This window comes from Mustela putorius, unplaced genomic scaffold, assembly GCF_011764305.1.
Source record: "Mustela putorius furo isolate JIRA1106 unplaced genomic scaffold, ASM1176430v1.1 tig00000765_pilon_pilon_pilon, whole genome shotgun sequence".
Taxonomy (NCBI): domain Eukaryota; kingdom Metazoa; phylum Chordata; class Mammalia; order Carnivora; family Mustelidae; genus Mustela; species Mustela putorius.
Genome location: NW_025421470.1, coordinates 5043819 through 5060467, shown reverse-complemented (window position 1 = coordinate 5060467; position 16649 = coordinate 5043819). Strand labels below are relative to the sequence as shown.

Genomic DNA, 16649 nt, shown 5'->3' with positions numbered 1-16649 from the left:
ACCCAGCACAGTCTTCGGCCAGCTACTCTTGGGGAGAATGTCTGTCATCAAGGCTTCTCATACATTTTTCTCAATTACTTAGCCACAGATTTCTGCAAAGTATCTTCTGAGTTAACCCTAGCTTTGTCATCCCTGCTACCACCACCTTAACTCCAACCGTAACCACTTCTCATGTGGACCACAGAGCCTCCCCTCTGGGCTTCTGGACTCCTGGTCTCACTTTAATCTGTTGATTTTTTTTTTCTTTTGTTTGGATCTCCTCATTCAATTCCCATGGCCTCCAGACCTCAGGACACAGAAACTTCCAGCTGTGAACCAAAGTTAGCTGTGTGTCTTACCCTCGTCCATGCTGGTCTCTAGCCACTCCGTCCTACCACATCAGGGAAATAAGTGTGTCTGCTGTCTCAAGCCTCCCCACCACCACAGGTGACAGACTTTCTTCCAGGAACCCATTACCTTCCTTTCTCTCTTTTGTAACTCCCTGCTGTATTTTCTAATGGCTCAGGAACCCCACTCCCTCCCTCCGGGAACCTGCCTCATGTGTCTCCTAACCTAAATTTGGTTAAGTTTCCTTTCTTCTTCATAGTTGCCCTGCAGCTTGTCACACCAGCCTGTGAGACCGTCACCTGTCTCTCTCCCACTACATGGGGGGCTCTCACTGTGAAGAAAGAAACATTCATCATGTCAGGGACTATTACAGGGCCTAGAAATTATAACTATACACTAAATACGCTGTTTCATGCTGGGATAAGAGAAGGATGAAGGAAAGATGGACAGAAAAAAAAAATGCTGTCATTTGGCTGTGGGTATAAAAGAATATATTTGTATCTACCTATTGATGCTTCAAAGAGGTACAGCTCAAAATATTTTTTTTCTTTTGCTAGCAAGTAAAACAAGAAAATACTGAACTCATCAAACTGAAAATTTTTAAGGAAAATAAAACACAATAAAATGGCTACACATAAGGACTTTAAAACAGAAAATGCTTTATCCAAGATATCCTGTAGTCCTTATTTAATTAATTCATTTAGCCATAACCATGATAACTGAAATTAAAGAAAAGCAGGTTCAAGCTGATTGGTTAGGGTTCATTTAGGTGACTGACTTTCTGAAATCAGAATGATGACCTTTTATGGTGTCTATAAAACTTGCTATTAAGGAGGACACACGTTGTGATGAGCACTGGGTATTATAAGCAACCAACGAATGGTTGAGCACTACATCAAAAACTAATGATATACGACATGCTGGCTAATTGGACATAATAAAAATTTTTAAGAATTTATAAAAAAAAGTGCACTCCAGACCTAACCCAATTCTAAAGTTTAGATGAGTGAACAATAAAACCATCCCCATCATAGCATAAGCTAAAGGAACTTGTATACCTATGTGCCTTCTATATGCTCTTAAATAGCATATTTATGCTATTTAACATATGCTATATGCTGCCTCAGTTGGTTAAGCGTCTGCCTTCGGCTTAGGTCATGATCCCGGGTTCCTGGGATTGAGCCCCACATCAGGATCCCTGCTCAGCAAGGAGTCTGCCTCTCCCTCTCCCTCTGCCCTTTCCCCTGTGCTCTCTCTCTCAAATAAATAAATAAAATCTTTAAAAAAGAATTAACAAAAAACCAGATTTACTAAAAGCCATGTTGAAGTTAGAATATGTTACACATGGGGTATAAAATGATACAGAAGAAAGTGTTTAAATAATAGCCTTTCACTTTGAATCACTGAGGATTGGAACCAGAAGGGAAGCTACTATTTATTGGTTTGAAGCCAGCCACTAACCTGTGACATCTACTGCTTTTCCATAGTCCCTTCCAAAACACCATCCCATTTTTAACAAAATTCTCTTAGTAGAAAGTTGTTATTTTGTAAAGTAAGTTTCTTAATTATTTCATTTCTGAGGAATTTTGAACCTTAGGAAGGTTATCTTTTAATATTTAAAAAAACTGAAGTACAATTTATATACAGTAAAGTACATAACTTTAAAGCATATAGTTTGATACATTTTGACAAGTGCATAAATGTACAAAACCCACATCCCATCAAGATTTAGAATATTTCGGGGCACCTGGGTGGCTCAGTGGGTTAAAGCCTCTGCCTTCGGCTCAGGTTATGATCTCAGGATCCTGGGATCGAGCCCCATATCCGGCTCTCTGCTCAGCAGGGAGCCTGCTTCCTCCTCTCTCTCTGCCTCCCTCTCTGACTACTTGTGATCTCTCTGTCTCTGTCAAGTAAATAAATAAAATCTTAAAATAAAAAAAAAAAGATTTAGAATATTTCCATTCACCCCAAAAGTTCTCTCCTTGTCAGTTCCCCAACCCCCTTCCTGCTGGCAACATTCTGATTTTTATCTCTATTGATCAGTTTTCTATCTTGGAAGCTCTTGTAAATGAATATAAATTGAATACATGACAAATATGTTATGAATAGAATACAATACTCTTTTCTATGTGTCTGGCTTCTTTTACTCAGTGTACTGTTCTTCAGAGTTGTCTGTATTTTGTGGGAATTCGTAGTGTATTCTATTTACATTTAAACTAATTATTATTGATAGGGAAGGACTTGTCCTGGACATAAACAAAATGTTTCCTCTGTCTTGTTCTTTTGTCTCATTTCTTCTGTTACAGTGTTCCTTTGTGTGTGTGTGTGTATGTGTGTGTCTCTCTCTCTCTCTCTTTTTTTTTTAATATTGACACACTTTAATTTTGACTCCTTTCTCTTTTTCTTTTGTATACTGGCATATTTTTTAATTTATTTTTAATTTGTTTTCAGCATAACAGTATTCATTATTTTTGTACCACACCCAGTGCTCCATGCAATCCGTGCCCTCTCTAATACCCACCACCTGGTTCCCCAACCTCCCACCCCCCGCCACTTCAAACCCCTCAGATTGTTTCTGAGTCCATAGTCTCTCATGGCTCACCTCCCCTTCCAATTTCCCTCAACTCCCTTCTCCTCTCTAACACCCCTTGTCCTCCATGCTATTTGTTATGCTCCACAAATAAGTGAAACCAGATGATAATTGACTCTCTCTGCTTGACTTATTTCACTCAGCATCATCTCTTCCAGTCCCGTCCATGTTGCTACAAAAGTTGGGTATTCGTCCTTTCTGATGGAGGCATCATACTCCATAGTGTATATGGACCACATCTTCCTTATCCATTCGTCCGTTGAAGGGCATCTTGGTTCTTTCCACAGTTTGGCGACCGTGGCCATTGCTGCTATAAACATTGGGGTATAGGTACTGGTATATTTGTTAACATTTTTCTGTACACACCCATATCATCAGCACATGTAGGCACATTTTGTGCCTTCTATCACAAATGCCATGCCTTCTATTTCTTATTCTTGTCTAAGCACAAAGGCTATGACCAACTAAAGCAGTACTGATAGAAAAGCTGAGAGCAGACCTGCTTATCTCATTCCTAATCATGAGGATAAAGAATAAAAACACTATGGATTTTTCCTAGGTCCCTTTTATTCTAGTGAGAGAGTTACAACTTTTTGTTAACTGGGAGGTTTTTTTTTTTTTCTTAAATTAAGAATAAATATTGAATTTTAGTAAATTCTTTTCATCTATTTTAATGTGTGATTTTTCTACTTTATTTTGTTAATATAATAATATTATAATATATAATAACCTATAGATTAATTTTGAATGTTAAACCAAGTTTTTATTCCTGTAATAAAGCCCACTTTGTCATGAGATGTTACATTTTCTTTTATTGCTGATTTGACATGGTAGTATTATGGTAGCAATATTATATTGAAATGTTATATTGACATAGTAGTATTACGCCACTATTTTTGCACCTACATGCATGAGCAGTAACAGTTTGCGAAATTTTTTGTGTGCCATGACTTTATCAACTTCTTTATCTTGAGGTGATGCTGTGTCTAAAAAATTGGGAACTCCTCCCTTTTCCTTGATTACCTGAAGGAGTTTGTATAAGGTGCTGTTTTCCTTCAATTCTATAAAAACTTACAAATTAAGCTCTCTCCGTCTTCAGTTTTTGTTGGAAGGTTTTTATAATGAATCCAAACCTTAAAACGGACATAGGGCAAGTCACATGTTCACTTTTGTATCTATTTGGATAATTTATATCTTTGAAATCATTGATCATTTGATCTAAATTATCAAATATGCTGGCATAAAATTGTCCAAGAGTTCTTCACTGTCCTTTTAATCAATGGCTGTGGAAACTGCAGTTATGTTTGTCTTTGCGTTAGTTTTCTATAACTGCTACAATAAATCACAACAAACTTAGTGGCTTTAAATAACAAAGCTTAAATTCTTATTGTCAGGTGATCAGAATTCTAGAATGTGCATTCTGTAGTTGTTTGATATAATCTATAAATACCAACTAGGTTACTTGGGTTGTTGGTATAGTTTAAGTCTTTTTTTTTTTTTTTGCTGATTTTTTGGTGTTTGTACTATTAGTTAATAAGAAAGGAGGGTTGAAATCCTCCATTGTCATTGTTTATTTGTCTGTTATTCTTTTCAGTTCTATTCTGTAACCATGTGTTTGGATTTCTATTATTAGGAGTAACTGTATTTCAGATTTTTATGTCTTGTTGATGAATTAACCCCCTTTATTATTTTAACATGTCCTTATTTGCCTAGAGTAATATTCCTTACCCTGAGATTTACATTTAATTTAATATTTTACTTAATATTAATACATTCAATTAAGCTTTCTGTGATTTGTGTTTTATACAATTTTAATTTTTACTACTTATGTCTTTATATTTAACAGGTACCATGCATTTGAATCTTGCTTTTTAATCATGATTGATAATTTTTCCTTTTTAATTGGTATGTTTAGTCCATTAGTCCAATTATACCCAATGAAAGATTGATATAGTTGTATTTAAGTTTTCCATCCATTTTCCATCTCTCCTTTGTATTTTGTCCCTCTTTTCCTACTTTTTTCCCCCAGCTAATTAAGTATATTTTAATGTTCACATATCTGTTTTGTTGGATTAATATCTATACCTATTTGTTTCATTTTTGAAAATTGCTCAAGAGTTTGTATTGAGCATATTTAGCTAACAACATCTATGTTCAAATAGTATCATACCACTTCATGGATAACATAGGATAAATTTTACAAGACTAAAATTCCACTTTCCTTTTTCCTGTTCTTTGTGATATTATTTTCTATTTTATTTTTGCATGTTATAAATTATTATTGTTTAAACTCCTAAATATTTTAAAGGAAATGAAAATGATAATAAGATGTATCTTATCTTTAGCCATAAATTTATTATATCAAGAGATCTTCATTCCTCTTGTACATCAGTTTCCATGGAATTATTTTCTTTTAGCTTCAAGAACATTCTTTAATATTTACTGTAGTAAAATCTAGCTGGTAATTAATTCTCTAAACTTTTGTCTAAACATTTATTTATTTCTCCATGTTTGAAGAACATATTTTGCTGGTTATAGAATCCTAGACTGATGCATGTTCCCTTCCATCCCCTCCTTTCAGCACGTTGAAGATACTGTTCCATTCTGTCCTAGCTTGAATTGTTTCTGATGAGAAGCCTAAAGTTTTCGTACTTGGTCCTCTTGATGTGACTAGTCATAATTCTCTGGCTACTTTTGACATTTTATTATTAGTTTTGAACAATTTAATTAGAATGTGCCATGGAATGGTTTTTCTTTATGCTTATTTTTTGAGAGTTCTATTGTTCATTTTGATACGTAGATTTATATTTTTCTTCACATTTAGAAAATTTCCAATCATTATTATTCAAATGTCTTTTTTCCTTCCACCTCTTTTTAAGAGTCTATGTATATGTTGGAATATTGGACATTTTCCCAAGTTTAGTGAGCCACTGTTTACTTTTTTTCCATCTTTCACCTCTCCATGAAAATACCTGAATAATTTCTCTTGCCCTCTTTTCAAGTTCAGTAATCCTTTATTCTGCAGTATCTAATATCTTTTTTTTTAAGATTTTATTTATTTATTTGACAGACAGAGATCTCAAGTAGGCAGAGAGGCAGGCAGAGAGAGAGAGGAGGAAGCAGGCTCCCTGCTGAGCAGAGAGGCTGATGCGGGACTTGACCCCAGGACCCTGGGATCTTGACCTGAGCTGAAGGCAGAGGCTTTAACCCACTGAGCCATCCAGGCACCCCTGCAGTATCTAATATCTTATTAAATAGATCCAATGACTGTGGAAAGAGCTGAGATGCCCTTCAACAGACGAATGAATGAAGAAGACATAGCCCATATATACAGTGGAATATTATTCAGCCATCAGAAAGGATGAATACCCAACTTTTGCATCAACATGGGTGGGACTGGAGGAGATTATGCTAAGTGAAATAAGTCAAGCAGAGAGTTATCATATCATATCAGTATCATATCATATATCAGTCAATTATCATATGGTTTCACTTACTTGTGGAACATAAAGAATGACATGGAGGACATTAGGACAAGGAAAGGAAAAGTGAAGGAGGGGAAATCAGAGGGGAAGACGAACCATGAGAGACTGTGGACTTCGAGAAATATACTGAGGGTTTTAGAGGGGAGGGGGGTGGGTAGATGGGTGAGCCTCGTGGTGGTTATTAAGGAGGACACATATTGCATGGAGCATGGGGTGTAGGACATAAATAATGAATCTTGGAACATTGCATTAAAAACTAAAGATATATTATATGGTGACTAACATAAAACAATAAAAAAATTAGCCATTCAAAAAAAATAGATCCAGTGAATTTCTCATTTCAGATATTATGTCTTTCAGATCTAGAAATTCTTTCTGGTTCTTTTTTTTTTTAATATTTTACATTTACCTTCTTGTATTCCATAAGTATTCACTTACTGCACATAACTTTTCTTTTGAATCCTTGAAATGAGATGATAGTTGCTTGAAAAACTTGTCTGCTAATTCCAACATCTGCATGTCCATTAGTCTGTTTCTTTGTTTTTTCTTGTGTTTACAACTCACATTTTACTCCTTCTTCACATATCTAGTTACTATGTATAACACATTATAAATACACTGTTGAGAGTAATGATTTTGTTGACTTCCTTTAAAGAGTAATGTCTTTAATGTCTTGAAGACATTTCATTTACTGGTGAAGCTTTATCTTGTCAATTCTCTCTTAAGGCCTTTGTAGGGCTTGTTTAGAGTAGTCCTTATTCCAGGGATAGATTAGCCCTCCTCTTAGTGGTCTCCCTAAGATTTTAATAGAATTTTCGTATGTTCTTTACTCTGGCTATTCAGAACTCCATTATACCCCAGCCCTGGGTAACCTCTGATGTCTTTATTGATCTCACATTTACCTGGTGTTTCTTCCCTGGTAGAGGTCATGCAGTCTCATCCTATGCACATGAAATGTATTCAGCTAAAGACTCAAAAGGAGATTTTTAGAAATCTTTCTCTGAACAGCTCCCTACTTCCCAGTATTCTGCCCTGCAAAATCCCACACCTCAATAGTTTCTAAATTTCTGTCAGTATTCTCCACCCAGAAAGATCACTGTTATCTATTTAGGCTCTGTATCCCTCTGCCATTGTTTGGAATGTGCCCCAGGCAGAAGTCTGGGGTAAATTTTGGAGCTCAATTTATATACTTCCACTTTTTCAAGAATCACAACCCTTTGCCTCCTGTTCCACTGCCTGGAAATTGTTGTTTTATAAATTTTTCCCCAGTTTTATAGTTTTTTTTTTTCATGATAGACATACAAATCCATTACCTGTTACTGTTTGATGGCTCCATTCAATAAATGTTATACTTTGTTTTTCAAGTTACTTGAACCAAAATCTGCCTCCCTGAAATTTCCAATCATTTCAGTTGGTTCTGTATTTTGGATTACCCCCACAATGGTTCTTACCATAGTGCTTTTAATATATGTTATTGATGCAAAGAATCCAATCCCAATTCATTAACTCAAGGACTTTGATCCTGTAATTATCTCCTCTTTATCTTTACCACATATTTCTCTCCTCTTTACTGACTAATTCCCATTGGATGTAAGTTTCTCTTGTCCCATGTCCTATGTCCTCTTCAACTCCCTCTCTCTGTTTTTCTGCCTCCCACCATAGCAATGTCTCTGAAAATATTAAAATAATTGTACATATTTCCTTGAATTCCCACACATTAATTTGTCTCCCTTTTATGTTCATTAGCCACACTAATCAGACTTTCATTGCAACCATACCACTCTTCATGGTCATAAACAATGTCCATCTCCCTAAACCAAATAACCAGTTCTTATATTTCCTTTTTCTCTTTCCAGTGGGATTTTATACACATTATTACCTATGTTTCCTGATATATTTATTAATTTGCTTCCAGGGCACCACTTACTGGACATCTTTTTACTCTACAGCCTTCTCCTTTTCCCTGTTTCTTTTCCTGATTCCTAGAACTTCAAATGCTAGAATGTTTTGTTTTTCCCACATCATTGTTCACCATGTCACTGCTATTCTTTGTTTCTTCTCTACTTCTGTTAAAGACTTCTGTTTACCTTATTAAGCAATAAATGTTATTCCTCTTATTTGCAACATTCACTTTATAAACTTTTTATTTTTTTTATTTTTTTGCTTTGCCTCCAAAAGATATCTCAAACTCAGTTCCTTCCTCTTACTTTAACCATTGCCACCTCCATACCTTCATTAAGGGCACTTTTTTATCTTACTTGAACTTCCAAAATGGACTCTTAATAACTATCCCTACTATCTGGACCAGTCCATTCTTCAAACAACTGCTAGTGTTATAATTAAAAAGATAAATCAGGCCATGTCACTTACCTGGTTAAAGTCACTAAAGTCACTCTTCACATTTAGAAAAATTCCAGACTCCTAAAATAGCATATTCAAATAATTCAGAGTGTTAGGACTTGACTTTGCTGTATGCTAAGTCCACTTGGGCCATTCTACTAATGCCTGAGCCCCACCTCCAAAGATGGCTCTTTAGTTAGTTTGGGCTGCAACACAGACATTAAGAATTTTAAATATCCCCATGTAATTCTAAAGTGTGATAAAATTTGAGAAACACCAACAAGAGATTTTGGGGGGGAATCAAAAGAAATACCTCAGAGATCTGAAAGATGGATCTACTCCCAAAGATTATGTTTCAATTGGGCTTAACTGGGACCAGAAAAGAATTATCAGTGTTTTCTTAAATCTGTTAAGAGATTCTATGGTTAAATCTAGATTAAGGATTACTGTCCCACAACATTTTGTCCTTGACTACTTCTCCAACCACTGACCTGCTCGTGAAGCACATTCCTTTTCTCAGAATTATCTTACCTCATTGGTGATTTAATGCTAAGTTCACAGAAGTTCATTTGCCATATTTGAAGAATAACCACATGGAGCCACTAATCAGATTGTGATCAAACACATCACCCCTGAAGCTGGGCTCAACTTCAGTTCATCTGACCTTTGTCCTTGGTTACCTTCCCTACAAGGGCAAGTGATACAAAACAACATTGTGTACATTTTTGTCCAACATTTTGTTTTCTGACTTGCATCCCTCAGACGGATTCTTCAGGAGACAGGCTGATGTACTGCTTTGCCCTTCACAAATACTAGTAAGAGTCAATTTCTCTTATAAGAAAACATTTGGGAAATGGATACCGCACTGGCTCCCATTTTTATTTATCTTCAAAAAATGAGAAAGAAATTCATGTATTACTATTCTTATACTCAAAAGCACAAGGTAGATAGAGAAAAAAATATCACTTGTATATTTAGCTTGTGTGTGACTGAAATATATTTTCTTGCTCAGGGAAAATCTTTTCTTTTCACAAATACAAAGTTGGTTTCTTCACATAAAATCTAAATATGCTTCAATCTCTTTTGTTGGCAAGTACATAGAAAGTACATTACTCTTCAGCCAGAAAGGGAGAGATGTCATGAGAACATGGTCCAAAGATTAAGGAAGGACATAGGAATCTGTTGCTCAGAAAGAATCTGCTCAGATCTATCAACTATCTGGAAAATAATGAAAATCAACCTCTTCTAAAAGTTACTCTGAGAGCCCAATATTTGGAGACTTAAAAATGCTTAATAATTAACATTAACATAAGCCTTTAATTTTACACAGTTGCTTTTGCAATGTGGGTAAGAACTATACTAGGGCATGAATGCATGTAGCACTTAGAGAATCATAAAACCACATGTCAGTGCCCAATGGACTTTACAGAATACTAGCTGCTCATTTTGCAGATGAAGAGTAAAGTGCTCCTGGGAATTTGGTGACAGGAATACAGATTTGAAATAAGACTAATGCTTACATTTTAGATGCATTGAGTCCCTTGTCAATATCTTCTACAAGCTAGACCCCCCCCATTTTAATTTCTAAATAAATAATCCCCTGTTTTGTTTGATTTAATAAATGTTGTTATAGTCTCCTAAATTAATGAGAGGTAAAATGCTAAACAGAAGAGAGGAGCAAAACATATTTCTAAATTGAAAGTAACTTCACATTTCTAAAGCTAAAACAAACAAACAAAAAATACAAGAAGCTACTTTTTGTTATGTGTCAACTGTACTTCAGTTAAACAAATAAAAAAGTTACTATTTTATTATTCTTTAGAAAAAATGTGATCTGACAAAAAATATTTGAAGCTTTTAAAGCCATAACCTAAAACATAATATCATAAAAAGTGCTAAATAGAATAAACACAATACAGCAAGAGCTTATGACCTTTTGCGGCCAATGTAGGAAAAGCCTCGGTTGTTCATTAAACCCTAACCCCACGTCTTCCTACACACATTTCTTAGTTGCTAATTATTTGGAGCTTCATATTTTAGGTAAATAAAATCTTGATTTGGTGTTAGTGGAGTTTGTAGTGGGGTTTATTTTAGTGGGATGACAGCAAATTCTATGAATTCTTATTCTTTCCTGTTATTTCAAGCGAACGCTCTCTGTGAGCATCGTTGAACTTGGCTGCGTTGACGCCACGCGTCCTATGCCCTTGTCCTTACCTCTCACAATCAACTGGCTTTGGTGCTCCACTGCTGCGGCCTCATTCCGGGCGATGCAGGTGTAATTCCCATTGTGCATGAGGGAGAGATTGGAAATCCGCAAAGAGCTTGTGAAGTCAATGTTGTCGATGGTCACCCCGAGGCTCGCTGGGATTGGCCGGCCGTCCTTCTGCCAGGTGATCGTGATGGGCAAGTCCCCTGAGACCACAACACATGGGATAAAGACCCGCTGTCCAATGGAGAATCTTGGAAACTCAAAAGGTTGGATAAAAGGTGGAACTGAAAGAAAGAAGAGAAAACGTAAGAGAGGAAGGTGAGCAAGAAACCGCGTGCATGCTCTCCGCTCTCTCTTCCTTCAGCCCTCTGGCATGGCACTGAAAGAGGAACAGAGTTGCTGCTGTGGGATGTAAATACAGAAGTAGGAGAAGAGTGAAATTGTGCTATCCCGCTACTTGATTTTTCTCATCGTTCTAAATGAAAATCATGGCCTAATTTGTACCTCGGCAAACACGCTTAATTTATTTCGATAAACTTTTTAGAAAATAATCATTTTTGAATGAAAATATTTCTGATCTGCACTCTTCATGTAAATGCTGTGAAAGAGGCATTTGGATTTGGTTTTCCTTAGAAGCTTTTGAAAATTATACGTTCAAGAAAAGATTTCTTTCCTGTTTCTCTAATATTAGCACAATCATTACCATTCTCCCTTTAATGCATTCCATGCCTTGCTAATAGGCATACTTTAAGCCTGTTCAAGAAGGGATTCTAATTTCATTGTTAAACCTTTTTTTTTTTTTTTTCCCTTAGGACTAGCATCCAACAAATAGCAACTGTCAAATTAAAGAGACTTTTTTATTATGTTAGGATAATCACATCTCTACTCTGTACTCCTCAATTTTGCACATTCTACATTAAATGGTAAACTGATCCATGGTCAGTTTTCTGTGCTGTTATGTGTTGTCAATGAGGACAAGGTTATGGCCTTCAAACTGGCCATCCATGGACACAGCCAAGCTCAGTCTGGAAAGCTTTTTTTCTGATTTAATTTCCCTGATAAACTCCTCTTCACCTTCTCACCTCAGGACAGTTTTTCTCAGGAACTTCCTGGATGGTCTCACAGGATTTCAGAGTCATTTCATGCTTAAAATGGAGCCAAAGAAGCCAACTTTCCTGGTCACTTATGGCTGATGGGGTCATGAACAAGTTATCCATATGGTCTCCCTATCAACCCTATGGGGTTGTTATGCATAGTTTCACTTTGTAAAGGGGGAAACTGCTTCTTAAAGATACAACCTTACCCTTGGCCATAAATCTAGTTCACTAAAGAGTGACAGCTCAGACCTTATCAATTTTATTTTAGAGACCTGGAAATATGCAAGACTGTCAACTGCAATCATTAAGCATGCAATAACTTAATATAAACCAGTTACTGTACCAGATGATTCCATAAAATTAAATCAGTAAGTAGTAGGATATCTGCAGAATTTGTTCACTAATCAATTATAGGTACATTTCAATAATCAGCTTGGGGGAGATTTAAAGGATCAAGCTGAGAAACATCTGAATGAAGGGGTGCTTGTGTGGCTCAGTCGTTAAGCGTCTGTCTTCCATTTAGACCATGATCCCAGGTGCACTGGACTCCCTACTCGAAGGGATGTCTGCTTCTCCCTCTCCCACTCCCCCTGTTTGTGTTCCCACTCGTTCTGTCTCTTTCTCTCTGTCAACTAAATAAATAAATAAAATCTTAAAAAAAAAAAATCTGAATGAAAACCATTCATTGAGCTCCTGGTACGTGTTTGACGACCCTGTGTGCTGGGCACACAGCAATAAACATAGTACACCAGCCTCTGTCTGGTGGAGTTTTCATATACAGTCATAGGGAGCAGAGGTCAACAGAGCAGAGCTGTGGCTACTTTGCTATTTAATATTATTATTACTACTATTATTACTATATGCTTTCAAAAGCATTTAGGAGTAAGAACGCAGAACTGCAAACACAGTCAGAGTTAGTCTAGCGAGTCAATGGCTCAAGTTAGGTCTGACCAGAGAAACAAACAAATAAACAAACAAACAATTTAAGGTGCCAGTGCATTTCATGTCAAAACTGCTGACTTCTGACAGTTTGCTGATTTTCAATGGAGAGTTAGAGTTCTGGATCTGCAGTGAGTTGATCTGACACTAGGAGAAAAAAATCTTGGGATGAGCTTCTACCTGGGGCTGATAGAAAAGATCAGTTTGGATTAGGCTATGATTATTCACAATTGATATTAGGCAGGAAAAGTGCCAACTTGTAGCAAAGGTGCTCGTATTTCTCTGTTGCCCCAAATGGCATAAATATTTACTATTGATGTACATATTATTAACGCTTAATAAACTACCTTTTCTTAAATAATTAAATACATTTCCTCTTGCTTGGTTCCATACACATCAAAACTTGGTCGTCAGTCTACTTAGACAAATCTAGGCACTCAGATAAACTAAGCTTGGTGCTTGTTATCTTAATTGCAGATCATTTTTGTTTTTAAGATGAGAACTCTGGACCCAGACCACCTGGGTTTAAATCCAGCTGTGCAACTAACTAACTCTTTCAACTCCACTCTGTGTCTCTGTTTCCTTATGTGTGGAAGGAAGGGGTTGTTGTGAAGCATGGATGAGTTATCAGGGGGTTCACAAACTTCCAAGGACACCCGAATCCCTTGTTTAGCACAGGTTCTAAATTGTGAGCCTTTAAGGAGAGGAAAAAACAAAACGGTCAAGTTGAAAGATCACTTGGCAAGGGAAAGGACTCCATTTCTACCAGTTATAGTAGGGAGACGAAAAATATAAGGATTTAGATCAAGAAAGAAAGTTAAGACGAAGCATACTCTCAATCTATTCAATGAGAACATAATATGTAGGATATAGAATATCAATGCTTATTAAATATAAGAATGTCTGCTTCTGAGAGAAAAATAAAGTTGTAGAACAGAGAAAGAGCATGTGTATGTTATTTTCAAGAATGGAGGCAAGAAGTAACTACTGAGGAATCATTTATTTGTTTGATAGTTTAGAGGCAAGTGCACCCGAGTGGGGGGGGAAGCAGAGAGAGAGAGAGAGAGGGAGAATCTTAAGCAGGCTCCACACTCAGCATGCAGCCAACCATGGGGCTCAGTCTCATGACCTTGAGATCATGACCTGAGCCTAAATCAAGAGTTGGGTGCTTAACTAACTGAGCCACACAGGTTCTCCAAGAAGAATCATCATTTAAAAAGAAAACAAAAACAAATTCTACCCTTTCAAAATTTCTGGAATTCATTGGTTTATAGAATTCTAAGGGATATAATCATAGTCCCAGGAGTAAATTTCAGAAACTTGAACCCCAGAGTAACATTCCTGATGACCCATGCCTAAAGACCTACACCTCCAACGCAGTGAAAACAAGCATCAGGAAGCCCATGTGCTCACTCTCAACTGTGAATTGAGAGTGACTCAACTCTCAACTCTCAAACAGGAATCCTTTCCTTTCAACACGGTGCTGTGGACTATCACAACACTCAGATGTCTCATTCTTAGCCTAAACCCAAGGCTGAGAATGCAGACATGCTCATGTGGGCTCAGTGAGAAGGCAGAGTTTACAAACAAGGAGACCAGACATAATTTTATAAAGAGTAGACACAAGAACACAACATGCACAGCAGCTGTGGGACACTGCCCTTCATTGCCAGTGTGTTCACAGCTAATACACAATCACAGTATATAATTAAAGAAAGTACTTTGTTACATACTCCAAATCACAAGTTAGAATTAATGTATTAAATGGAAAAAATTTGTATCAAAAACATTTTACAATACAGTCAGCCAAGGGATGCCTGGATGACTCAGTCAGCCAAAGTGTCTGGGGTCATGATCCTGGGGTCCCGGAGTCAAGCCCTGCGTTGGGATCCCTGCTCAATGGAGCACCTGCTTGTCCCTCTCCCTCTGACGCTCTCCTGTCTTGTGCTCTCTCTCCATATCTCTCTCTTTCTCTCTCTCACTCTTAAATAAACAAATAAATAATTAAACAAATGAATAAATAAAATCTTTTTGTAAAAGTTAAAAGAAAATACAGCCAACCAAGAATGTTGCTCTCAGCAAAACTATAATTCAAAAAGAAGTTTTGGTCTATTACTGAGAGTGGTGTGTTAAGATCCCCTACTATTAATGTATTCATATCAATATGACTCTTTATCTTGATTAACAGTTGTCTTATGTAGTTGGATGCTCCCATATTGGGGGCATAAATATTTACAATTGTTAGATCTTCTTGGTGGATAGATCCTTTAAGAATGATGGGGTGTCCTTCTGTATCTCTGACTACAGTCTTTAGTTTAAAATCTAATTTATCTGATACAAGAATCGCTACCCCAGCCTCCTTTTGAGGCCCATTGGCATGACAGATGCTTCTCCATCCCTTCACTTTCAGTCAGTTTTTTTAAACTTTTTAAAATATTTTATTTAATTTTTTCAGTGTTCCAAGATCCATTGTTTATGCACCACACTCAGTGCTCCATGCAATACATATCTTCCTTAACACCCACCACTAGGCTCACCCAACCTCCCACCCTCCACCCCTCCAAAACCCTCAGTGTGTTCCTCAGAGTCCATCGTCACTCACGGTTCATTTTCCCCTCTGATTCCTCCCCCTTCACTTTTCCTTTCCTTCTCGTAATGTCCTTCATGTTATTTCTTATGCTCCACAAGTAAGTGAAACCATATGGTAATTGGCTTTGTTTGCCTGACTTATTTCACTCAGCATAATCTCCTCCAGTCCTGTCCATGTTGATGCAAAAGTTGGGTTTCACCCTTTCTGATGGCTGAGTAATATTTCATTGTATATATGCACTATGTCTTCTTTATCCCTTCGTTTGTTGAACGGCATCTTGGTTCTTTCCTCAGTTTGATAATTGTGGCCATTGCTGCTATGAACACTGGGGTACAGATGAACCTTCTTTACACTCCATATCTTTGGGGTAAATACCCAGTAGTGCAATTTCAGGGTCATAGAGAAGCTCTATTTTTAATTTCTTAAGGAATCTCCACAGTTTTCCAAAGTGGCTGCACCAACTTGCATTCCCACCAACAGTGTAAGAGGATTCCCCTTTCTTCACATCCTCTCAAACACTTGTTATTTACTGTCTTGTTAATTTTGGCCATTCTAACTGAGAGACAGACTTTCCCAGATAAACGTAACAGAAATTCACTTCTAGGACTGTCCTACAAGAGATATTAAAGGAATTAGTTCAGGTTGAAATGAAAGGACACTAGGCTATAACACAAGGCCATATGAAAGTATGCTGTTCTCTGGTAGAAGTAAAGGCAAATATAGAATATTGTATTATTGCAATTTTTATGTGTAAATTCACTTTTAATTCTTGCATAGAATTTAAAAAACAAAAGCATAAACTCTACGAAACTGTTAATGGCTGTACAACATTCAGAAATGCAGGGCTGGACACCAGGACTCTGGGATCATGACCCGAGGTGGAGGCGGAAGCTTAAATGAGTGAGCCACCCAGGTGCCCCCTAAATTTTCATAAAGTACCCCAAATCTTATATTTTGCATGCCTAAGTTATAAAATTGAAGGCAAAAAGTAAACCAAGTGATTAAAAAATGTTCATAATGACTAGTTGCTAATGCCAAACAACCTGTTTGAGACACACTGCTGGCTTTATCT

At 36.8% G+C, this 16649-nt stretch overlaps 1 protein-coding gene across 1 annotated transcript in view; it reads right to left on the bottom strand.

Annotated features, from left to right (window-relative positions):
• DSCAM (DS cell adhesion molecule) overlaps window positions 1–16649 on the bottom strand; it is a 765964-nt gene that overhangs the window by 258144 nt on the left and 491171 nt on the right. Inside the window, exon 11 of the mRNA XM_045084552.1 lies at window positions 10957–11235. Within this exon, the coding sequence (XP_044940487.1) occupies window positions 10957–11235 (279 nt within the window). The remainder of the gene's footprint in view (window positions 1–10956; window positions 11236–16649) is intronic.